Source organism: Coregonus lavaretus, assembly GCF_964263955.1.
Source record: "Coregonus lavaretus genome assembly, chromosome: 10".
NCBI lineage: Eukaryota > Metazoa > Chordata > Actinopteri > Salmoniformes > Salmonidae > Coregonus > Coregonus lavaretus.
The window spans coordinates 25,082,226-25,107,912 of NC_139997.1; the positions used below are offsets into that span (position 1 = coordinate 25,082,226).

The 25,687-nt window shown below is 42.5% G+C and overlaps 1 protein-coding gene and 1 long non-coding RNA gene across 2 annotated transcripts; one reads left to right on the plus strand and one right to left on the minus strand.

The window, feature by feature from the left end:
- Positions 1-9,860: 9,860 nt before the first annotated feature.
- Positions 9,861-16,253, minus strand: mks1 (MKS transition zone complex subunit 1; the record flags this gene model as incomplete). Its single annotated transcript, XM_084170549.1, has 18 exons — positions 9,861-10,077; positions 10,197-10,294; positions 10,500-10,582; positions 10,677-10,810; positions 10,914-11,021; positions 12,963-13,032; positions 13,122-13,192; positions 13,395-13,457; positions 13,566-13,608; positions 13,808-13,864; positions 14,092-14,200; positions 14,643-14,747; positions 14,876-15,004; positions 15,167-15,264; positions 15,429-15,584; positions 15,678-15,733; positions 15,866-15,987; positions 16,177-16,253. The coding sequence occupies 18 exons, from the start codon at positions 16,251-16,253 to the stop codon at positions 9,974-9,976; spliced, it is 1,683 nt and encodes a 560-aa protein (XP_084026675.1). The 3' UTR covers positions 9,861-9,973.
- Positions 16,254-18,875: 2,622 nt separating this feature from the next.
- LOC311135641 lies at positions 18,876-21,485 on the plus strand. Its single transcript, XR_014613795.1, has 3 exons — positions 18,876-18,997; positions 20,517-20,664; positions 20,918-21,485. It is a non-coding gene; the product is annotated as an uncharacterized lncRNA (long non-coding RNA).
- The last annotated feature ends 4,202 nt before the right edge of the window (positions 21,486-25,687 follow it).

Consider the following 25,687-nt stretch of genomic DNA (forward strand, 5'->3'; position numbering starts at 1 on the left):
TTTTTTGCATGCCATTTTTGCTAATTGAGTTGAATTTCAATAAATCTCAGGATTTGACTATAAGCAACCTTTCTCACACACTGACAGACTGAACGTTTTGTGCTTTTGAAAGTGTCTTCTTTGGATGTTTTCAAGTGGCCGTGTTCAGTTCAAGAAATGTGAACAATACCTATTCTACTGTAAAGCGATAATCAGAGTGATCCAAAATTTTTTCATTATGGTGAAAATGTGTTATCCATGAAGATGACCATGGAATACTTTCTGCAGTGGAATGGGGGAGGGGCCCCCACATGGCAGCTGGGGAGAGAGGAGTGTTTGTTTGTGTATGTGTGTTTCTGTGTGCGTGCGCTTGTGTGTGTGTGTCTTTGTGTGTGGGAGTGTGTGTGTGTGTGTGCATGGAAGTGGTGCCAGCTGGCTCTTTGCAGAGGGGGCTAATTAAGTGGAGGTTGTGTTCTAGCTGACCTTGACCTCTGGGTCGTTAAACACTGGGCAGGTGTCCAGGGCATAGCCGGGGTGATTACTCACACAAACACACACAAAACTCTGGTGTCTGTTTTCCCTCGGCTTACACTGCTGCTCATTGAGGTCCATATATGCAGAAAGTCACATTTGACTGAGAAGTTTCACTTTCACCAAACATTAATTGCAAACACAGGGCTTATCTTTCTAAGATCGTGACAAACTTTTTGACTATTGCTTTGGCCATTTGATTATTTAAATATAGTCAGAAATATATTTTGTAGTCATAATTACATTTTTGGGTTGCTTTTTGATATGGTTACATGTTGTTTATGATAACCCATGCAATAATGATTTTCAATCAATGGATAATTCGCTTGGATATAGATTATTTAAAAAGGCAGTCTCTGCCCATAACAAGTCTATTCACAACCTACTTTCTACAGTGTAAACTCCTCCAAACCAAGAGTGACATCTACTGGTAGGCAAGCACTGAACAGCGTATCTACGGAGAGGACATTAATCATTGGCCATCTTCATGCGTGTATTACACCTGACTGTTAAAGAGTACCACAGCTGAATTGTAGATACATTTAAACCTGATCAGTTATAGTTTGTTAAAAAAGTGAGTAAAGTTAGAATATGCTCTGGCAATTGTATTCTCATGGTTTTCCATGCTCTTGATCTGCAGTTCCACAAACGATTAAGTAAATCTACTTCTATTCATTGTCGCAGGTTAGCGTTTTCCTTCATGAATCTTGTTCTGGAGGAAGCTCTGTAGTGGTCACTAGCTGGCACAGCCACAAAGTCATCAAATCTGATTTTAAACCTAACCTGCTACCCATAACCTTCAATTAAGACCAAAAAGCACATTTCTGTTTTCATTCATTTTTACAATATAGCCAATTTTGACTTTGCAGCTGGCCCAAATAGCAGAAATCGCACAGTTCTGCCTCCAGGGCAAGATACATGACAAACATCAACTTGCTTCATTTTCTTGCCACTCATGTTGCACGGAAATGAAGAACCAAGAGAGGATTGACAGATGCGTTAGTCTTGTCACATCCTCCAAAGACAGCAGTAGTCACAGCCTGGCTGACTGGGCAGAGCTCCAGTGAGTTGCTGTAAAAATAACGTATTCCCACAATCCCGTCTGTCATTGCTGGGAAATGTCTCCTCTCACAGCTGGGGTCTCCCTGAAAACACACCACTTCGATACAAGTGACTTTTCGTAGCAGGTTAGGAGAGCATTTTCGCTAATCCTAACCCTTTTCCTAACCTTAACCTAATTATTTTAACCTGCTACGTTAATTATCCTAACCTGCTGTGTAAGTTATCTTAACCTGTTACAAAAAAGTCGTAGCTGTATCTAAGTGGCTTGTTTTTAGGGAATCTCCTCACAGCTGGGGACCAATGTTCCCTCTAAACTGAGTAGCCCCGAGACAGCTGCGCAGCTGCCCCCCGACTGCCGTGCAGAATAAAAATATCAGCCCACCGAGAGATTGAATTTCGCTCAACTTTCTAGAGCAGTCGATCTCCAAGGCATTCCTAGTCGATCGCCAAACATTTCTGTAAAAAACCCAACTTTATAAAGCCTTGTGTTCCTATTTTTTTATTCGTCTCGGGCTGTTGATGGTAGGTGCACCCGATTCAGCTGCCCTGCGCGCCAGGTAGGCGAACGGTTGCCATTTTGAACCATTTCATGTGTCTGAAGGTACAAACTCTGTCTTCCCGGCGGGCACGGAGAGCAAATCAAGTGCACTATAGGCCTACCACTGGCCAAAGGATGGCTCATATGACCTTTTCTGCAGTAAGTAGCAGGCTAAAAGAAAGCTACAGCAAAGTTGATACTATGAGATTTCAAAACATTTAAAACCATGACTAGAGAGAGACTGTCAATGAATACAGCAAAGAGCTGCTGTTTTTATGAGTGAGTTCATGTTTAAGTTCTTACTCAGCACTGTCAACACTTTGTATTCAACACTTTTATAAACCATAAAATGCAAGTTCTTCCTATTTCCACTCAGCACTACAACAAGCACTGCAGCAGTAATGAATGAGTAGGAAAGTGTATCGATAGGCTTGTGTTCTTATTATTATCGGCTTGGGTCTTTTTTAATATCGAGGAATATTTCACTTTCTCTGTTCATATGAGTAACAACATGAATTTGAGCATGAGGCAGAAATAATGTGGTGTGACTCGAGTTTTCGCCATCAGCTGGAAGACGGTGTCCCTTTTTGGTCGGTGTCAGTGGAGGAAAGGGAGAGAGGAGAGATGTTGAGAGGCGGACCCTGTCTGCTGCTCTCTCCCTCCGCTGAGACTGACCATCAGATGCAGGCACCATCAGCCCAGTAAAATAAAAATAAAAAGTGAATTATTTAAATGTATGCTCACTCAGCTGTGCCTCACAAGTAATACAACAACATATCTATTACCTGTGTGATCATATAGCCTACCTAAAAAAAAAATATATATATATTTTGAAATGGCCCGAACAACAGTGCATTGGCAGGGCAATTCCAGCAAAGCCAATTTGCGGTGATAATGTATTGGGCCTATAGCTTACTGCACAAACCTCATTGCTACAGAACTGTTTTTAATTGGTTAATGTTGCATAGGCTTATGTTTTTTAAGTCATGTAGCTCAGTTGGTAGAGCATAGCGCTTGCAACGCCAGGGTTGTGGGATCCATTCCCACGGGGGGCCAGTATGAAAAATGTATGCACTCACCAACTGTAAGTCGCTCTGGATAAGAGCGTCTGCTAAATTACTAAAATGTTTTTAAAAAAAATCTGAGCGGTAGATCTCGGCTTGCATTTTGACTCAGAAAGTGATGTTGACTCAGAAGAGGTTGGTGACCACTGTTCTATCAACGTTTCCCTTTACTGTGGCAATTGTGATCGAACCAATGCAATATTAGCCACTTTCAATGCAACATACCGAAACAAAACAAACTATGCAAGAGAGTTTGTTGTAGGCAGAATGCATCGGAGTAGGATTCTATTGCGTTGACACCAGTGGAGGCTGCTGAGGGGAGGACGGCTCATAATAATGGCTGGAATGGAGTCAATGGAATGGTATCAAACACATGGAAACCACATGTTTGATACCATTCCATTGACTCCATTCCAGCCATTATTATGAGCCGTCCTGCCCTCAGCAGCCTCCACTGACTCCACTGTGTAGAGTACTGACTCAGCCCGTACTCTACACAGACCGGTGCGGCATAACCAATCAGAGCTGCAGTAGGCCTATCTGCAAATAGACCATTGCCTTACAGTATATGGAGCTGTACCCTTTACTGTGAACTGGACTGCATGAGCAGTCGTGAGTAGATGCGCTTGTTTTGAGATCAAAGCGAGAGCTGCATGTAACCACGTGTGCACATTTTGTTCATATCCTTTGCTAGTTAGTGCGTTAATAGCCCAGTCAAAAGTCTCATGGAATGTAGGCCTACATTGAACACCACACATTGGCTGCTACTGTAGGCTGAATGATAGAACAGCTATTTCCATGTTAAAATGTTATGGGATGCATTTTCTCCATTGTTTTTTATGGCAGGCCACTCTGGTAGGCCTACATTATGATCCAATAGCCACAGTAGCCTACTTGACCACTGTCTGAAACTGTAACTTAAAGCGGGTACAGCCTCAGTGTTCACAGTAAACGCACGCTGGAAGTTGCACAGAATTTTCACAACGTTCAATTTTGCGCTCCTCTATTCCTGAACCATCATTCTCTTTCAAAACATTACATTCTTGATCGGAAATGACTATTTGAATATTGAGTAGGCATGATTTATTTCTTGCTTACGACCGACAGTTTCCCCCTCTCTTCCTGGTAGGTGTTACTTTTGTGAGACTTGTGAAACAATTGCCTGCCAGCTATATAGTGTTTTGCAGAACATATAAAACATATAAACTTTCTATTGATTTCTGTGTTCAGTCAGTCACCTGACCCTCAGCCAGAGGAGCCAGGGCTGGGTCGTCTCCTCCCCGCTGGCCCCTGGGGTCAGCCGGTAATCAGAGACAAAGTTCAGCAGAGACTAATGAAGATGCCTGGCACATCTGACAGGCTGACCCCAGAGATGGAGTGTGTGTGTGTCTGTGTGCATGCATGCGTGTTGAGAGGTGGGGGGGGGGCAAATCTGTCAACGAGAAGGTCTGCGTGAGAGTCCATGGACTGATAAAAGCGCCCCTGCACCTGTTGAAAAAGAGGGAGACAGGCAGGCACTGTCTGGCTTCTTTTGCTTTTGGACTACATGCCTCCAATAGGGTACGTTTTTATTTAGCACTCTCCAAGCCACAACCATTAAATCCATGGCAAATATCATGACACAAGCACTATATTGTCTCTGATGATAAATAGTTTTTATGCCACTTTTAGTACCCTGGGATATTAATTTGTCCTGGGAACTACGATCGGTTTACACCTGGCTCCCGCTGTGGCTTTCGGAGAAAAACAAAGCAACGGCCATTTACAGAATGTAGCAAACTGTTCTCAGTGTTACAACTGATGCAAGCAGATGGCAAGTGCCATGCATTTCAGAGGCAGAGTGGGCACCAGTACACCATTCAATGCTGTTAAATGATATAATATGAAAGAAAAAACATGACACAACATGACATCATGATACTGTTAATCCTAGCCTCTGATAGCACGCTTGTCTGAGAATGAAGTGTGACATTACTCTCAAGTACTTGAGCACACTATATATGCAAAAGTATGTGGACACCCCTTCAAATTAGTGGATTCGGCTATTTCAGCCACACCCGTTGCTGACAGGTGTATAAAATTGAGCACACAGCCATGCAATCTCCATAAACAAACATTGGCAGTAGAATGGCCTTACTGAAGAGCTCAGTCACTTTCAACATGGCACCGTCATAGGATGCCACCTTTCCAACAAGTCAGTTTGTCAAATTTCTGCCCTGCTAGAGCTGCCCCGGTCAACTGTAAGTGCTGTTATTGTGAAGTGGAAACGTCTAGGAGCAACAACGGCTCAGCCGTGAAGTGGTAGGCCACACAAGCTCACAGAACAGGACCGCTGAATGCTAAAGCATGTAAAAATAGTCTGTCCTCGGTTGCAACACTCACTACTGACTTCCAAACTGCCTCTGGAAGCAACATCAGGACAATAACTGTTCATCGGGAGCTTCATGAAATGTGTTTCCATGGCCGAGCAGCCGCACACAAGCCTAAAATCACCATGCGCAATGCCAAGTGTCGGCTGGAGTGGTGTAAAGCTCGCCGCCATTGGACTCTGGAGCAGTGGAAACACGTTCTCTGGAGTGATGAATCACGCTTCACCATCTGGCAGTCCGACGGACTAATCTGGGTTTGGCGGATGCCAGGAGAACGCTACCTGCCCGAATGCATAGTGCCAACTGTAAAGTTTGGTGGAGGAGGAATAATGGTTTGGGGCTGTTTTTCATGGTTCGGGCTAGGTCCCTTAGTTCCAGTGAAGAGAAATCAATGCTACAGCATATAATGACATTCTAGACGATTCTGTGCTTCCAACTTTGTGGCAACAGTTTGGGGAAGGCCGTTTCCTGTTTCAGCATGTCAATGCCCCCTGTGCACAAAGCGAGGTCCATACAGAAATGGTTTTCAAGATTGGTGTGAAAGAACTTGACTGGCCTGCACAGAGCCCTAACCTCAACCCCATCGAACACCTTTGGGATGAATTGGAACGCCGACTGCGAGGCAGGCGTAATCGCCCAACATTAGTGCCCAACCTCACTAATGCTCGTGGCTGAATGGAAGCAAGTCCCCGCAGCAATGTTCCAACATCTAGTGGAAAGCCTTCCCAGAAGAGTGGAGGCTGTTGTAGCAAAAAAGGGGGGACCAACTCCAAATGAATACCCATGATTTTGGAATGAGATGTTTGACAAGCAGGTGTCCACATACTTTTGGTAATGTAGTGTATATGGAGCCGATTCTAACAGATAATGGAAATGAATAGTTCCAATGGTAAACTGAGCTCTATTGCAAAATATATTCTCCAAAACCCAGACTTTTCATATGACTGGTCAGGAAATAAATAATTCTGCTGGAGGTAGCAGTGAACTTAGTGAGCAGTAAATCTCGTTTAGTCTGAACATACACTGAGTGAACAAAACATTAAGAACACCTGCTCTTTCCATGACAGACTGACCAGGTGAAAGCTATGATCCATTATTGATGTCACTTGTTAAATCCATTTCGCCTGCCTTACAGCTAGCAGTGAGGGAGATGGTGGTTGCCTTGCCTGTCATGAATAAAGTCATGTATTGTATGTCGTCTCCGTCTTGTCTTAACTTTCATTATAGTTGAGGTTCCACTCTTCGAACCCTCCAAACGGCGCGTTCGTTACATTATTCCAACTTGGAAAATTGTTTGAGGTGCAGTATAGTAGTGTCCATTTGTCAGGTTGTTTTTACTAGCTAGCTAGCTTTGTTCACTTCGGGGGATGCGAGTGCCGAATTATGTAGACTCGCCTAAATGTGCCTAGGCAATACCCACACATGTTCGGGTAATATGCATACGCAAAATATGAAATCGGCTAAATGCATCGAAAGCTAGGCTGACCCTGTCCATTAACAGTGACTGCATTCAGAAAAGGCCACGCGCATCAATTATTTTGTACATTTATTTTAATTAATTTGTATCGATGGAAACAAATGCATGAATACCCTCGCGCCTTTCCTGAGGGTTTGATGGAGTTTTTAGCAAATTCTGAGCATAAAAACTACCAGAATGAGAAAAAAACATGACAAAAAAATATTTTACTTTTTATATACAGTACCAGTCAAAGGTTTGGACACACCTACTTATTCAAGGGTTTTTCTTTATTTTCTACAAATTTTTTTTTACATTGTAGAATAATAGTGAAGACATCAAAACTATGAAATAACACACATGGAATCATGTAGTAACCAAAAAAGTGTTAAACAAATCAAAATATATTTTATATTTGAGATTCTTCAAATAGCCACCCCTTGCCTTGATGACAGCTTTGCACACTCTTGGCATTCTCTCAACCAGCTTCACAAGGTAGTCACCTGGAATGCATTTCAATTAACAGGTGTGCCTTGTTAAAAGTTAATTTGTGGAATTTCTATCCTTCTTAATGCGTTTGAGCCAATCATTTGTGTTGTGACAAGGTAGGGGTGGTATACAGAAGATAGCCCTATTTGGTAAAAGACCAAGTCCATATTATGGCAAGAAACAACAGTCCATCATTACTTTAAGACATGAAGGTCAGTGAATCCGGAACATTTCAAGAACTTTGAAAGATTCTTCAAGTGCAGTCGCAAAAACCATCAAGCGCTATGATGAAACTGGCTCTCATGAGGACCGCCACAGGAAAGGAAGACCCAGAGTTACCTCTGCTGCAGAGGATAAGTTCATTAGAGTTAACTGCACCTCAGATTGCAGCCCAAATAAATGCTTAACAGAGTTCAAGTAACAGACACATCTCAACATCAACTGTTAAGAGGAGACTGCGTGAATCACGCCTTCATGGTCAAATTGCTGCAAAGAAACCACTACTAAAGGCCCACTTGCTTGGGCCAAGAAACATGAGCAATGGACATTACTGGTGAAAATCTGTCCTTTGGTCTGATGAGTCCAAATTTGAGATTTTTGGTTCCAACTGCTGTGTATTTGTGAGACGCAGAGTAGGTGAACGGATGATCTCTCCATGTGTGGTTCCCACCGTGAAGCATGGAGGAGGAGGTGTGATGGTGCTTTGCTGGTGACACTGTCAGTGATTTATTAAGAATTCAAGGCACACTTAACCAGCATGGCTACCACAGCATTCTGCAGCGATACGCCATCCCATCTGGTTTGCGCTTAGTGGGACTATCATTTGTTTTTCAACAGGACAATGACCCAACACACCTCCAGGCTGTGTAAGGGCTATTTGACCAAGAAGGAGAGTGATGGAGTGCTGCATCAGATGACCTGGCCTCAACAATGCCAACAGTGTGCAAAGCTGTCATCAAGGCAAAGGGTGGCTACTTTGAAGAATCTCAAATATAAAATATATTTTGATTTGTTTAACACTTTTTTGTTACTACATGATTCCATATGTGTTATTTCATAGTTTTGATGTCTTCACTATTATTCTACAATGCAGAAAGTAGTAAAAATAAAGAAAAACCCTTGAATGAGTTGGTGTGTCCAAACTTTTGACTGGTACTGTGTGTGTGTGTATATATATATATATATATACCTGCATTAATTGCTAGCAAGTCTCCATCAGGACAACCAACTATAGATGTTTGTAATGTATAAAGTTTAATTAGGAGAGGGAGACAGACCGTGTTCACACCATGGCCAGCGCCAGGCCACTCTGTGGCGGTGCCAGCAGGGCTGGTTACTGAGGCAGGTGCAGCAGGCGCCCAGACGGGCAGAGGGGAGCGCCAGCACTGACAGTTTCCTGGCACCCTCACTCCTCTCGGACACTTTGCTACACATGCGTTTGAGACGTGCTCACCAGTGTCTCATCTTACCCCAGAACAGGCTTGATACAACCTGGACTTTACTAGGTAGACCTGTGCTCATCTCATTTCTCCCAAAGGTGAAAATGTAATAGACCAAATGATAGCAGAGTAATGTTTCATACAAAACATGGGAAAAGAAGGTATACAAAGCCTCACAAACACTTTTTACTTTTAAGATGTGAATCTAAAATAGGCATATCTTAGTTTTATTATAAAATCAATTGTCAAACTATGATAAAACATGGAAAATAGTTAATACATCATCATCTGACACGGCGCTATAAAGTCTATCTCTTACAATACTGTATCTGAACCACATATACACTTAGCATACAAAACATTAAGAACACCTACTTTTCAATGACAGACTGACCAGGTGAATCCAGGTGAACGCTATGATCCCTTATTGATTTCACTTTTCAAATCCACTTCAAATCAGTGTAAATGGAGGGGAGACAGGTTAAAGAAGGATTTTTACGCCTTGAGACAATTGAGACATGGATTGTGTATGTGTGCCATTCAGAGAGTGAATGGACAAGACAAAAAATGTAAGTGCCTTTGAACAGGGTACGGTAGTAGGTGCCAGGCGCACCAGTTTGTGTCAAGAACTGCAACGCTGCTGGGTTTTTCATGCTCAACAGTTTCCCGTGTGTATCAAGGATGGTCCACCACCCAAAGGACATCCAGCCATCTTGACAACTGTGGGGAGCATTGGAGTCAACATGGGCCAGCATCCCTGTGAAACGCTTTCAACACCTTGTAGAGTCCATGCCCCGACAAATTGAGGCTGTTCTGAGTAAAAGGAAGGGGGGGGGGGGGTCCCACTCAATATTAGGAAGGTGTTCCTAATGTTTGGTATACTCAATGTATACAGGTGTACATGCATTGTAATACTTACAAAATTACAGAACATAAACATAGATGGCTGTTGAACAGGGAGATGTTATATTTAATCCTGGCATTTCCTTCGCATTTTCTTTCAGGTGAACGCTGTGCTGCCTACTGTATGTAAACCATGTATGTGTCTATGAGGTGGACTCAGAGATTTGTTGGGCTGTAGTGTTTATGAGGTCTCGGGGAAGACTCTCTCTGGCCTCATGCATCCGTCTCCTGGCCCTCTGGAATGCCTCTGCCAATTAGAGCACAAATCCACTGTTTAACAGGCTACTGTAATATTTTTTCCGCTCAGCATCTTGACATTTTGTAATTCTTTGTCAATTATTTGTATTTGGACATGACATTCCTTACCCAGGACATTATAGACAGCCCCTTGCTGACTGAAGCCTCCCAGCTGGTCCAGAACACTCTGCATCCTCTTCTTCAGGTTGCTGGCATCAACAAACGCCCTGAACACAAGACAAGCATATATGTCAAACAAACAACAGAGAAAATATGGCCCAAATGGAAAGTCGGAACCTTTTTCATTCTGTTGCTTCACCCCATACTAAAATAACATAATACTGTGGACCCCTCATAAATAATCTGTAAATATTCACAGTGGTATTTTCATCTGTGCAACCAACAGAAAGTCTTGACTTGAACCAGACTCACCTGGCGTGCTGGATACAATGGAGGTTGAAGGTGACGCTGCCTGTGGTCTGTGTGCGGAAGCCAAAGCGACTCAGCCTCTCTCCCTACACAGACAGGGTTAGCTAGACTTGTATGTAAATACTTATCAGTCAGTGTTTTCAGGACTTTATTCAGAGAATTGCAGTATTTTCTTTGTACCTTGAAGGTCCCTGGGACTCTGACATAACTGTAGTCCTCCAGCTCAGGGGATCCACCAATGAAGAAGCGTCTCAGTTCTGACACTGTTCCCGTCTGCAGCGGTCTCCACGTATGACACGTTACTGTATGCTTCCCTATGGGATACACACACACACACCTGTTTGAGCCAGAGTAGATCATTTACGCTACTTTCAGAAAACAATTCTGACTGTCATTATACACATATACACATCTTACCAGGGGTGGAAGGAATGACCAGGTAGCCATAGCCTTCATTTCTGTAGCGCTGCCAGAAGTCCAGGGAGAGGACTTTGAAGTACAGAACTGGCCATTGGGGAAGGGATTCTATGATAAAATAATTAGCAGGAAAAATTAAGAAATGCCATATGAAGTTACGCTATGATGAAATGCATGTTACAAATACCATTTTATGATAATTATTGTCAGGAATACAATCTAAACTAAATATTTATATTAATATTCGTTAAGTATTCAGACCCCTTCACTTTTTACACATTTTGTTACGTTACAGCCTTATTCTAAAATGGATTAAATAGTTTTTTTCCCTCATCAATCTACACACAATACCCCATAATGACAAAGCAAAAACAGGGTTTTAGAAATGTTTGTAAAAAAACAAACAAACAAACCCTGAAATATCACATTTACATAAGTATTCAGACCCTTTAATCAGTACTTTCTTGAAGCACCTTTGGCAGTGATTACAGTCTTGAGTCTTCTTGGGTATGACGCTACAAGCTTGGCACACCTGTATTTGGGGAGTTTCTCCTGTTCTTCTCTGCAGATCCTCTCAAGCTCTGTCAGGTTGGATGGGGAGCGTCATTGCACAGCTATTTTCAGGTCTCTCCAGAGATGTTAGATCGGGTTCAAGTCTGGGCTTTGGCTGGGACACTCAAGGACATTCAGAGACTTGTCCCGAAGCCACTCCTGCATTGTCTTGGCTGTGTGCTTAGGGTCATTGTTCTGTTGGAAGGTGAACCTTCGCCCCAGTCTGAGGTCCTGAGCACTCTGGAGCAGGTTTTCATCAAGGATCTCTTTGTACTTTGCTCCGTTCATCTTTCCCTCTATCCTGATTAGTCTCCCAGTCCCTTCCGCTGAAAAACATCCCCACAGCATGATGCTGCCACCACCATGTTTCACCGTAAGGATGGTATTTGCCAGGTGATGAACGGTGCCTGGTTTCCTCTAGACGTGGTGCTTGACATTCAGGTCAAAGAGTTTAATATTGGTTTCATTAGACCAGAGAATCTTGTTTCTCATGGTCTGAGAGTCCTTTAGGTGCCTTTTGGCAATCTGCAAGCGGGAAGTCATGTGTCTTTTACTTAGGAGTGGCTTCCGTCTGGCCACTCTACCATAAAGGCCTGATTGGTGTGGTTCTCTGTAGCTCAATTGGTAGAGCATGGCGCTTGTAACGCCAGGGTAGTGGGTTCGATCCCCGGGACCACCCATATGTAAAAATGTATGCACACGTAACTGTAAGTCGCTTGGGATAAAAGCGTCTGCTAAATGGCATATTATATTATTATTATATTATTGATGGAGTGCTGCAGAGATGGTTGTCCTTCTGGAAGGTTCTCCCATCTCCACAGAGGAACTCTGGAGCTCTGTCAGAGTGACCATAGGGTTCTTGGTCACCTCCCTGAGCAAGGCCCTTCTCCCCCGATTGCTCAGTTTGGCCGGGCCACCAGCTCTAGGAAGAGTCTTGGTGGTGCCATACTTCTTCCATTTAAGAATGATGGAGGCCACTGTGTTCTTTGGGACCTTCAATGCTGCAGACATTTTTTGGTACCCTTCCCCAGAGCTATGCCTCGACTCAATCCTGTCTCGGAGCTCTACGGACAATTTCTTCGACCTCATGGCTTGGTTTTTGCTCTGACATGCACTGTCAACTGTGGGACCTTATATAGACAGGTGTGTGCCTTTCCAAATCATGTCCAATCAATTGAATTTACCACAGGTGGACTCCAATCAAGTTGTAGAAACATCTCAAGGATGATCAATGGAAACAGGATGCACCTGAGCTCAATTTCGAGTCTTATAGCAAAGGATCTGAATACTTATGTAAATAAGGTATCTGTTTTTTTAAATTTAAATACATTTGCTAAAATGTAAAAAAAACTGTTTTTACTTTGTCATTATGGGGTATTGTGTGTAGATCGATGAAGAAAAATGTTTTAAAATCCATTTTAGAATAAGGCTGTAACGTAACAAAATGTGGAAAGAGTGAAAGGGTCTGAATACTTTCCAAATGCACTGTAAACTCACCCTCTGTCTCATCCTTTCTCCTGAAGAATGCCTCAAAGCTGAAAGGGTAACTGAAGAAAGCCACGTCGTCCTACAGGCATAAGAAAAGCATGTTCAGATGTTTACCTATGTCTCTAATAAGAACAGCGGTTAATGTGAAGACCTGAATTATAGACCCGCCTTTCCTATGGTCTTTGTGCGACAAGTCTGAGTCACTCCAGAGAGAGACTGGAATGGCAGAGTGGACCAATCTAGGAAGAACAGGCAGGGAAGGTAGGGTTAGCTGAAAACAACTTGTTCAAAACGACCAGCTATATTATCTAAAGAAACAGGAATCTAGTTGTAAATGGAGCTTACAAAGTGAACGATGTAAAAGACATACAGTATATTGACAATATGTGTAAGAAGTGGGATATCTTTCTCTATAAAAGGTGACGGTTTATTTTGACTCACTGTTGGGCAGCTCCATGAAAAAGTGGATGTATAAGTTGTCATATTCAAAGCCTTTGGCTGAGTCTGGAGAGAGAGCAGAGAAATGGTCACTACAGGAGACCTAATGAAATGACTACTTTAAAATACAGTATATTGAAAAGTCATATTATAACTGTCTCTACCATTACTTACCTATTTCTCCATTAACCAACAGACGCAGAATTCCAGGGGGTGGCTGAAGGACACGAACATATACAGAATTAATTCATCCCATAATTTCATACATCAGCTTGGCGTGTCACCAAAACTCTGAAATGTATGGGTTTCTGATCATCATTGCTTAATTGAATTACCAAATACTGAGCGAACACCGCGGATGACCTTTGCTGATTAAAATACTTGTGTTAAGGATCTGTCACTGACTAGATATATACCATTTCAAAGTCCTGGCCAACCAAGCTGTTGAGGTAGTCTTTATGACGTACATAAAGCTGAAAGGAGAAAAAGAGAGGAGAGGTCATCATCATAAAGACTCTAACCTGACTGAAAGGCTAAAATAATATTTCATCAGTGTATGAACATGCATAAGGACAAATCTGACATTAGGCCACTTTGGGGTACAAAAACATCTGCCTAGTGTTGATTTGGGGGTGAACTATAATACAAGTATTATTACAGTGCACGAACAGTGAATAACACTACACACTCAGTCACTAACGTCTTTATACATGCGCTGTTCCCGTTCCTTCTCCTCTGGTCTGATGCCTTCTGACACGTTCTCCAGGGTTAGACGCCACACCTCCCTCTTCTCCCCCTCCGTCTCAACCCTGGGCGCAAACACACAGCATCATGACACAGTCAATGGCCTGTACTGTATTTTTATTTTTATTTCACCTTTATTTAACCAGGTAAGCCAGTTGAGAACAAGTTCTCATTTACAACTGCGACCTGGCCAAGATAAAGCAAAGCAGTGCGATAAAAACAACAACACAGAGTTACATATGGGGTAAAACAAAACATAAAGTCAAAAATACAACAGAAAATATATATACAGTGTGTGAAAATGTAGCAAGTTATGGAGGTAAGGCAATTAATAGGCCATAGTGCAAAATAATTACAATTAGTATTAACACTGGAATGATAGATGTGCAAGAGATGATGTGCAAATAGAGATACTGGGGTGCAAATGATTATGTATTCTGCTCCCAAGTAACCCTTATTTGAGCTAGGGGTAAAACATTTTGACTTCAGCGGGTGCGGGCCACTTGCCTGTAGGGCTCTTTGCCTTTGTTGAAGTCTGGTTTGATGGTGACCACTCCATTTCCATCTGCTCTTATCGTGCACAACAAGCATTCCTTCTCCTTTTGGCCAAGTCTGAGAGATACAAGAATACAATGCCACTTTTAATTTCCTGAATTGGAATGTACTTAAATGTTATTACATACAAAGCAGTGTAATAAGTGCAAAGGCTACATAGTGTTTTTTCCCCTTGTGCTACTCACTTGCCCGGTGGTCCCAGGTCCCCCATGATGTGCATGGTCTGTACAGGTGTGTTGACCACGTGGCTGGTCTTCACAAAGTCCTCTGAGGGCTCCCAGGTAATCAGCCTGGACTTAGGGATGGTGCTGTCACTGCAGACCAACAGAATACCACAAACACATTTTGCATATAAGGGTATGGTGTAATTTTAACATACCGGTACACTGTCTTCAAAGCAGCACATCACGCTTCAATGTTGCCTCAATTACATTCACTTTAATAAAAATTCACTTTGGTGAGTAACAGGGACCTACACTGGGCGTCTGTCCTGTCGTCTGTGTCTGACATTGGCCATCCTTTCTGCCAGGAAGGTAGGGTTGGACTTGACCTGCGTCACCATACTCTGGGAATGCTGTAGTGAGTATTTCAAAAACAGCTTTAAAACACTAATGTGTCTTTGAGACAGAAATTAGGTAAATGCTACTACAATACTGGACACTCCTCGAGGAATTACATATGTCCAGGATGGATTGATTTGAATAACATTAATGAAATGGAGATTCAGTATAAACCCACCCCTTCCCAATTGGTGTAGCGGTCAAAATCGGAGTAGGTAAAAATCCTGCGGTTCCGTCTGCCCCTGGTCCGCCCCAGAGCAATGATCTCTGTGTGGTATTGCCTCTCCAGTGGAGTCTGGCATACTGACTCACTCTGGAACAAATCCACTTCATACTGCACACACACACACATGACTTACTATTCAACATCAAACTATCCTAAACAGTAAAGTCTTATTCGTTATATGGACGCTGGTAGAGGACCTACCTGACTGAACAGCTTCTCCTGCCAGCCTACCACCAACTCCTCCTCATCGTCTCCGGCTGAAAACAAAACCAAGATGTTCTGGTCCATATCTAGCCACTACGAAAATAACATCTACTCAACTAAGAAGCATCATCTTGCTGTTTCAAAACATCTAACATCATCTTGCTGTTTCAAAACAGTGTTAATACCTGATTGAGCCGGTGAGTTGAGGGTGTCCAGCTCAATGCCTTCCCTCTCCGGTTGAGCCAAAACCTGCTGCTGAAGGTGTTGGGAGAGGGCTGCTGTGGAGGTGACTCTCTGAATACGGATCCTGTAAACACCATTTTAAATATAAACAAAGTAAACAAGATTCTAGCTAACTATTCTCAGGGATCAGGTTAAGCAATATACTGTGTGTTCATCATCATCTGCTTTGAGAGCTAACGTTAGCTAACGATAGTGTCTTGCTTGTATGTCAATGCAAGGAATAAAAGCCACACAAAGGCTAACTACAATTTACTTAATTTGAAGGTTTTTGACAGCATCCCGGGAACGATAGACAGCCTCTCCCGTGTCGGTGCTCCAGCCGTCTGCCATGTTGTAACGTTAGGAACTTTTTTGATGGCTGGCTAGCTAGCTAGGTTAGCTAGCAAGCTATGCTGCAGTTGTTTTCTTGATAAATATTATTATTAGCTTGCAAGCTAACGTTAGCTTAACTAGCAACATACACTCGCGCGCTATGTATCTAGCACCAAGATGGTTAGCAGCAGGCAATTTAGTCAATTTGCTAGCAACCCAATTTTGTAGATAACGTTAGTACTTTTCACAAGCGTCTGCTCGTTGCATGGTAACAACAGTCTCTACCTGCCTGCTTGGGTTTCTGGTGAGCAATCTAACTATTTATTGGTGCACTACCGCCACCCACCGTGGGATCCAGTCAGGACAGCAGAATAAAAAACACCCACTGATATCATGTAATGTAATGTCAGAACAATAATTGTTCCCTTGCTGTAAAAAGTTTAAGAACCCTTGTTGCAATTAATTAAGAAAAAAATCTGTCTGACACAAATAATTGCAATTTCAAAAGCTTTATTGGAAATACATGTTTCAAACAGCACAAGTCAAGTACAGATGGGTGCAGCTACATCAGATAATTGCTCATTTAGTTTAAATGTGATGCAGTCCTCCAGTCACAGTTCATATGCACACTTTTGACATGCTTCAGACCAGATGCATAATCCACTTCTGTGCACAATTTTCATGAACTTGCATACATCACAGTGTTTCAAGCTTTTGTATTCTGCATCTCTCAGCTGTCTTTCATCTGAAGCCATATCCTCCAGGGTCTAAACAGGTGTAGGTTTCCGTCTCTGTGTGGGAGACCAGATATTGCAAGGAGGCCAGTAAGGGGCCCTCTTCTCTTCCCTTTGGCCAAAGGAGACCTAAGACCCCAATACCAGTGACACTGCCCTGCGGCCGGTGCTGTCCTTTGGATGAGACCGTGTAGACAGAGGTCTTATCTCTCTGTGGTTACTAAACATCTCATGGCACTTATGGCATGAGTAGGGGTGTTGACCCTGCTTCTCCTGGCTATATTTCCAAGCCTAAGCATGGGAAAGCGCTTCTACACACTATGTAAATCCAACTCATTATCATACGCCACCTGGGTAGGATGTATGTGGACCAATATCGTATTTGTTTTGTAAGAATGGTGCATGTCGCAAAATATAAGAATGAGACCAATATATGTATTTTGCTAATTTTTTATTACTTTTTTATTTAACCAGGTAAGCCAGTTGAGAACAAGTACTCATTTACAACTGAGACCTGGCCAAGATAAAGCAAAGCAGTGCAATAAAAACAACAACACAGAGTTACATATGGGGTAAACAAAACATAAAGTCAAAAATACAACAGAAAATATATATATACAGTGTGTGCGAATGTAGTCAAATATGGAGCTAAGGCAATAAATATGCCATAGTGCAAAATAGTTACAATTTCGTATTAACACTGGAATGATAGATGTGCAAAAGATGATGTGCAAATAGAGATACTGGGGTGCAAATTAGCAAAATAAATAACAATATGGGGATGAGGTAGTTGGGTGGGCTAATTTCAGAATGGCTGTGTGCAGGTGCAGTGATCGGTAAACTGCTCTGACAACTGACGCTTAAAGTTAGTGAGGGAGATAAGAGTCTCCAGCTTCAGAGATTTTTGCAGTTCGTTCCAGTCATTGGCAGCAGAGAATTGGAAGGAATGGTGGCCAAAGGAGGTGTTGGCTTTGGGGATGACCAGTGAGATATACCTACTGGAGCGCAGACTACGCGTGGGTGTTGCTATGGTGACCAATGAGCTAAGATAAGACGGGGATTTGCCTAGCAGTGATTTATAGATGACCTGGAGCCAGTGGGTTTGGCGACGAATATGTAGTGAGGGCCAGCCAACAAGAGCGTACAGGTCACAATGGTGGGTAGTATATGGGCTTTGGTGACAAAACGGATGGCATGTATATATAATAAGGCACCCTGTATATATTATACAGGTTGGGAAGGCTGTGCATCAAAAGGCCAAAGGTTACCTGCAGCAACCTGAGTGAAGAAAGCGATTGTACAGATGAAATCACATCTGAACACAGTTTATGTAGTGAATTAATGCTTGGCACGTCATAAAATGTAACCAAGCATAAACGTCACAAGCAAAAGGCTTGTTTGGATACGGTCTGTTTGTATCGTCTTCCCACTGGTTGTAGCTAACTGAATAACGAAAGTGATGTGCATATATCCTACTGACTGAGAAATGGTTGTGTGGATGGTTGGTTCGACGTTTTACATAGGCCAACAGGAAATCATTAGGAATTAACCATTCCTTGCCAATATATATATATATATATTTTTTTTTTGCACTTGGAGAAACAATCATTAAGGGACCACAATGGAAGTATTTGGTTTTATTGTGTTGTCCCTGACACGTTTTATTTTATTAAACGGTTTTAATTATTTTATTTAAGTGTCAAATCAAATATATCTATCTGGCTTTCTATCTAACTCAAATGGGCTGCTGAGGACACTTTGATCATCACATTTCAGGCACAAGTCAGCAGGTGGCAGTGTCTTTAAATGCAGCACTGCCTTAGTGCACTTCATGATCTGCAGATCAGTAATTTTGTGGTTGTGAATGTGATTTATCCAAATGCGGTAGTCCAGTACATTTGTTTTGGCTTAGCAAGCTAGCTACCCCCAGTTTTAGCTAAAATGTCCCCTGTAGCTCAGTTGGTAGAGCATGGCGCTTCCAACGCCAGGGTTGAGGGTTCGTTTCCCACGGGGGGCCAGTATGAAAATGTATGTACTAACTGTAAGTCGCTCTGGATAAGATCGTCTGCTAAATGACTAAATTGTAAGAAGTGTTGTGCAATATTGGAGGACAGGTGTCGTAACTGACATTTTTGTATTGTGCTTGATTATCCACTAGTAGTTTGACAAATATGCACTGAGCATCAAAATTATCTCCCGAATAGTTTTGAAAGATGTGTTGGCAGAATTTAGGGTGAGCTGTTGTAACTTCTCAAGGGATATGTTCTGTGTTTGATTGTGATGTTATGCCTTTCATTGACACCTGGTATGTCTGCACCCTAACACAAGGCAATGGTGTTCCGGAACTGTTAATGTATTGAAAGTACTGTTGTGTAAACAAATTTGTTGTATTATCACCTTCCGCAATATAAGGGACATGTAAGCATTTCTTCCTTGAGTTCTTCCCTATGAAATCAGAGGTGGATCTCCCCTGCAGCTGCTCGTATTAAATATGTTTCTATTATATCGTCAAATAGCCTCTGCCTTAATCTTGGATCGAATTTTCCACAACAATGTGGTTCAGAGGTTCAAGAGTTCACGAGTGGCATTGTTGCTGTCATTATAGTATCCTTTGTTTTGTTTACTGTAACTACATATTTCGGTTTATCAGAGGATGCCTTCAGTCTTGGAACTACAGTTTTTGGCAATGGCCATGGTAAATTAGCAAGGAGGGGCTGAGTGAATCAAGAGTCATATGCTCGGTAGCTAGCTACTTTGAATGGGAGTGTTGTAACGTTATCTAGCTTGCTACAATTTGTAGCTAACGTTAATGACGTAAAAGATAGTGCCAGTAGGCTACAGCGGCAAGCAAGAGCACAACACATCAATGCCACTGATGTCTGTCAACCCTATAATTTCCGTTTTAATCCTGTCCTATTCCAGTACACAAACTCATCACATATTCCTTCCACTACAAGACAGTGACCCAGCTACTCCTCAGCATTGGGGTTCTGGTGCCCCTCTGTGGTGGTATTGAGAAGAGTGTGGGCACTGTTCGGGGTCCTCATGTTTCAGCTGCTCTCTATCAGCACAGGGGTGTTGTACACCATCCTGGGGCTGGTACTGTTTGGTGCATCTTCCCAGAATCAAGTGGAGGGGTTAGTTCCTGTATCCCTCTCCCTTATGGGTATGGCCACAGTGCACTCCCGTATGGTTAAGGGCTTTCTTTTTGGAGTCAGTGTACCCATGTTAGCCCTGCCCTGGCTGTTTCTGCTCATCGTAACCCTTTTGGTCCCACAAACTGTCTTCCTCTGCAACGTCATCATTGCAGGGCAGGATCTGTATCCTTACTCCAACCTCATTGTGGTTGAAAATAACTGTGATACACTCTGCAGTGTGTCACAGCTTTAAGTGTGCGTAGTAGTGTAGTTAAGTTGTAATATTTGTGTGTGTTGTATATGCTTGAAATGTTTGTTGAGTCCTCATGCTGAACATTATGGGATGTTTGGTTAGGAAAATCTTGCATCACTGCGTCACACATTCTCTTTATCTTGCTCTGGTGAAACAGACGGAAAGGGCTGGCTCTCACTTCTAGACATGTCTGATGCTAGGGCATCAGTGCTGGACAAGAAGATGCCTTTCAGGCTGCTGAGGACCATTGGTGTCCTGTATGTCCCTGCATCAACAGAGGAGAGAAGGAAGACGGTCCACCCACCGTGAGTAATGAGAAAGCACTAAACGCATTATTTATCCTACAAGACAAGAGGTCATTAAATTAACATGATTTCTGGGTGCAAGCCAGAGAACATGATGTTCTACAGTATAATGAGGTGCAGTTTTAATAGAGGATCCTCAGCTGTAATTGAATACTGTACAATAGGCACCTAGTGGTCCCCCATGATTCAATAGAGAATCACTGTTTAGTTAGATAAGCGCCCCTTAATCTCTCCACATTCTCATTGGTTGCAGAATCATCCCATCCCCAGGCTCCTACCCAGTCCACGCCCACGCTCCAGTTTCCTCCAATCTACAGGCTACCGAGACCACACCAAAGACATTTGAAGGCTGGGCCAACTCATACTATACACAGGGGAGCCCTGTTCAGCTCTCAGGTTATTATGGTCACAACCATGGATATGTCCTCAAGCATAGCTTTGGGCCAAGTCATGGACATAGTCACTAACACAGCTCCGGCCATGGACACAGTCATGGGCACACATATGCCTCTCAAACCACTAGTCACTGGGATCCAGTGGCTCAACATCTACATTCTCAACATTCCCACCTCAGTCCACTGTCTGTGTCTGTCAGTGCCCCCCAGAGTTTCACAGCAAACATGCCAGAGTCACTGCCAGGATCTGTGATGGTTCACCCAGGGGCACCTGTGTCTTCACTGACAGATTGTTGACATAGAAAACACATTGAATGACAGAGCTATCTCATATGTTATACGTTGAGATATAATATGCTTGGACATGGGGTTTGAGGCAGTACTTAAAGGTACACGGTTTCTTCACTGATGATTTTGGTTTCAAGAAACAAGCAGGCTCTGAATGTTCAAGGTCAAATCAATACAAGAAGGTTTTGATTGTCAGTTGATTGTAAGACCACTCCTTTTGGCTTGTACTTTGCGTTTTTCTACACATACTGTAGACAAATCTCTTGGCACTCTTGATATATCAGGCATTTTATATTACACTTTCACTGATTTATTCAGTTTTCCTTTACTTAACTACTTACAGCAATTAAATAGCACCCCCTCACCAGTAAATTTGATCCATTACATGCAGTTTGTTTGGCAATCAACATTGTTGTAAATTGAGGAGCAGGGAGCAGTGGGTGAGGTTATCAAGAGTGTGGGCTATAAGGGCAGATTATGATGTAATCTTTAGAAAATGAGGCAGTTGTGCACAGTAAAGAGAAGCCATAAATGACAACCAAGACTAAATATAGCAAATCAATGATTATTATTTCTTTACAAATGCATGCTTTCAAGTTATACTGTTTATATACAAATAGCTATTTTGCATATACAACTGGATTAAGTGGTAAGAGTCATGTAACAGGTCATGATGGAACACGTTATTCGATATCAGTAATGCAAGAGAAAAAGTTAAAAGGCACACAATTCTTCAATGAAAACATGAACCCTGCCATATCACTACAATAGTTTAGGTGTTTCTCTATTAAAAGAAACACCAAAAGGACAGCTGAACATCACCCTTATATCATCCACTTCATTTCATACAGTTAATGTTCAACAGAACCTCAGAAAATTGAAGTAAATATTCTGTATTAGACCTTCAACCATCAGCATAGAAAGATAAATCCTACATAAAATGCTTACTGGGTGTACAAAACATTAGGAACGCCTGCTCTTTCCATGACATAGCTTTCACCTGGATTTACCTGGTCTGTCTATGATCCCTTGTTGATGTCACTTGTTAAATCCACTTCAATTAGTGTAGATGAAGGGCAGAAGACACATTAAAGGAGGATTTTTAAGTCTTGCTACAATTGAGACATGGATTGTGTGTGTGTGCCATTCAGAAGGTAAATGGGGAAGACAAAAGATTGAAGTGCCTTTAAACGGGGTATGGTAGTAGGTTCCAGGTGCACCGGGTTGAGTGTGTCAAGAACTGCAACGCTGCTGGGTTTTTCACGCTCAACAGTTTCCCGTGTATCAAGAATGGTCCACCACCCAAAGGACATCCAGACAACTTGACAACTGTGGGAAGCATTGGAGTCAACATGGGCCAGCATCCCTGTGGAATGCTTTCGACACCTTGTAGAGTCCATGCCCCGACGAATTGAGGCTGCTCTGAAGGCAAAAGGGGGCGGGTGGAACTCAATATTAGGAGGGTGTTCCTAATGTTTTGTACACTCAGTGTATACTGTACACATCCCAGAATTAGTGATTATCAGAACACACATAAATGACAGTTAATAGACGTATTCATGTTGTACTGCAAGTGCACATACAACCAACACATTGCATTGCCTAAATGCCGTGGTAGTGTCCATCTAAATGTGACTAGTTGGCACTAAGCCTTACAGTCAGAGAGCATGAGAAAAAAACACCTGGACATTTTTACAGTTTACCACCATTGAATCTAAGACCTATTCTTTAATGAACCGATGAAGAACAAGGCTCAATGACTAAATAGTTACTGCAATTTAAATGTACAAATTTAACAGTACATGGTACAATATGAATGTGCTATAAGTATGCATACAGTGGAAGTCGGAAGTTTACATACACCTTAGCCAAATACATTTAAACTCAGTTTTTCACAATTCCTGACATTTAGTCCTAGTAAAAATTCCCTTTCTTAGGTCAGTTAGGATCACCACTTTATTTTAAGAATGTGAAATGTCAGAATAATAGTAGAAAGAATGATTTATTTCAGCTTTTATTTCTTTCATCACATTCCCAGTGGTTCAGAAGTTTACATACAGTGGGGAGAACAAGTATTTGATACACTGCCGATTTTGCAGGTTTTCCTACTTACAAAACATGTAGAGGTCTGTAATTTTTATATCATAGGTACACTTCAACTGTGAGAGACGGAATCTAAAACAAAAATCCAGAAAATCACATTGTATGATTTTTAAGTAATTCATTTGCATTTTATTGCATGACATAAGTATGTGATACATCAGAAAAGCATAACTTAATATTTGGTACAGAAACCTTTGTTTGCAATTACAGAGATCATACGTTTCCTGTAGGTCTTGACCAGGTTTGCACACACTGCAGCAGGGATTTTGGCCCACTCCTCCATACAGACCTTCTCCAGATCCTTCAGGTTTCGGGGCTGTCGCTGGGCAATACGGACTTTCAGCTCCCTCCAAAGATTTTTTATTGGGTTCAGGTCTGGAGACTGGCTAGGCCACTCCAGGACCTTGATGGTTCTTACGGAGCCACTCCTTAGTTGCCCTGGCTGTGTGTTTCGGGTCGTTGTCATGCTGGAAGACCCAGCCATGACCCATCTTCAATGCCCTTACTGAGGGAAGGAGGTTGTTGGCCAAGATCTCGCGATACATGGCCCCATCCATCCTCCCCTCAATACGGTGCAGTCGTCCTGTCCCCTTTGCAGAAAAGCATCCCCAAAGAATAATGTTTCCACCTCCATGCTTCACGGTTGGGATGGTGTTCTTGGGGTTGTACTCATCCTTCTTCTTCCTCCAAACACGGTGAGTGGAGTTTAGACCAAAAAGCTATATTTTTGTCTCATCAGACCACATGACCTTCTCCCATTCCTCCTCTGGATCATCCAGATGGTCATTGGCAAACTTCAGACGGGCCTGGACATGCGCTGGCTTGAGCAGGGGGACCTTGCGTGCGCTGCAGGATTTTAATCCATGATGGCGTAGTGTGTTACTAATGGTTTTCTTTGAGACTGTCCTGCCGTGTAGTTCTGGGCTGATCCCTCACCTTCCTCATGATCATTGATGCCCCACGAGGTGAGATCTTGCATGGAGCCCCAGACCGAGGGTGATTGACCATCATCTTGAACTTCTTCCATTTTCTAATAATTGTGCCAACAGTTGTTGCCTTCTCACCAAGCTGCTTGCCTATTGTCCTGTAGCCCATCCCAGCCTTGTGCAGGTCTACAATTTTATCCCTGATGTCCTTACACAGCTCTCTGGTCTTGGCCATTGTGTAGAGGTTGGAGTCTGTTTGATTGAGTGTGTGGACAGGTGTCTTTTATACAGGTAATTTGTTCAAACAGGTGCAGTTAATACAGGTAATGAGTGGAGAACAGGAGGGCTTCTTAAAGAAAAACTAACAGGTCTGTGAGAGCCGGAATTATTACTGGTTGGTAGGTGATCAAATACTTATGTCATGCAATAAAATGCAAATTAATTACTTAAAAATCATACAATGTGATTTTCTGGATTTTTGTTTTAGATTCCGTCTCTCACAGTTGAAGTGTACATATGATAAAAATTACAGACCTCTACATGCTTTGTAAGTAGGAAAACCTGCAAAATCGGCAGTGTATCAAATACTTGTTCTCCCCAATTAGTATTTGGTAGCATTGACTTAAATTGCTTAACTTGGGTCAAACGTTTTGGGTAGCCTTCCACAAGCTTCCCACAATAAGTTGGGTGAATTTTGGCCCATTCCCCCTGACAGAGCTGGTGTAACTGAGTCAGGTTTGTAGGCCTCCTTGCTCGCACATGCTTTTTCAGTTCTGCCCACACATTTTCTATAGGATTGAGGTCAGGGCTTTGTGATGGCCACTCCAATACCTTGACTTTGTTGTCCTTAAGCCATTTTGCCACAACTTTGGAAGTATGCTTGGGGTCATTGTCCATTTGGAAGACCCATTTGCGACCAAGCTTTAACTTCCTGACTGATGTCTTGAGATGTTGCTTCAATATATCCACATCATTTTCCTTCCTCATGATGCCATCTATTTTGTGAAGTGCACCAGTCCCTCCTGCAGCAAAGCACCCAAACAGCATGATGCTGCCACCCCCGTGCTTCACGGTTGGGATGGTGTTCTTCGGCTTGCAAGCTTTCCCCTTTGTACTCCAAACATAACGATGGTCATAATGGCCAAACAGTTCCATTTTTGTTTAATCAGACCAGAGGACATTTCTCCAAAAAGTATGATCTTTGTCCCCATGTGCAGTTGCAAACCGTAGTCTGGCTTTTTTATGGTGGTTTTGGAGCAGTGGCTTCTTCCTTGCTGAGCGACCTTTCAGGTTATGTCAATATAGGACTCG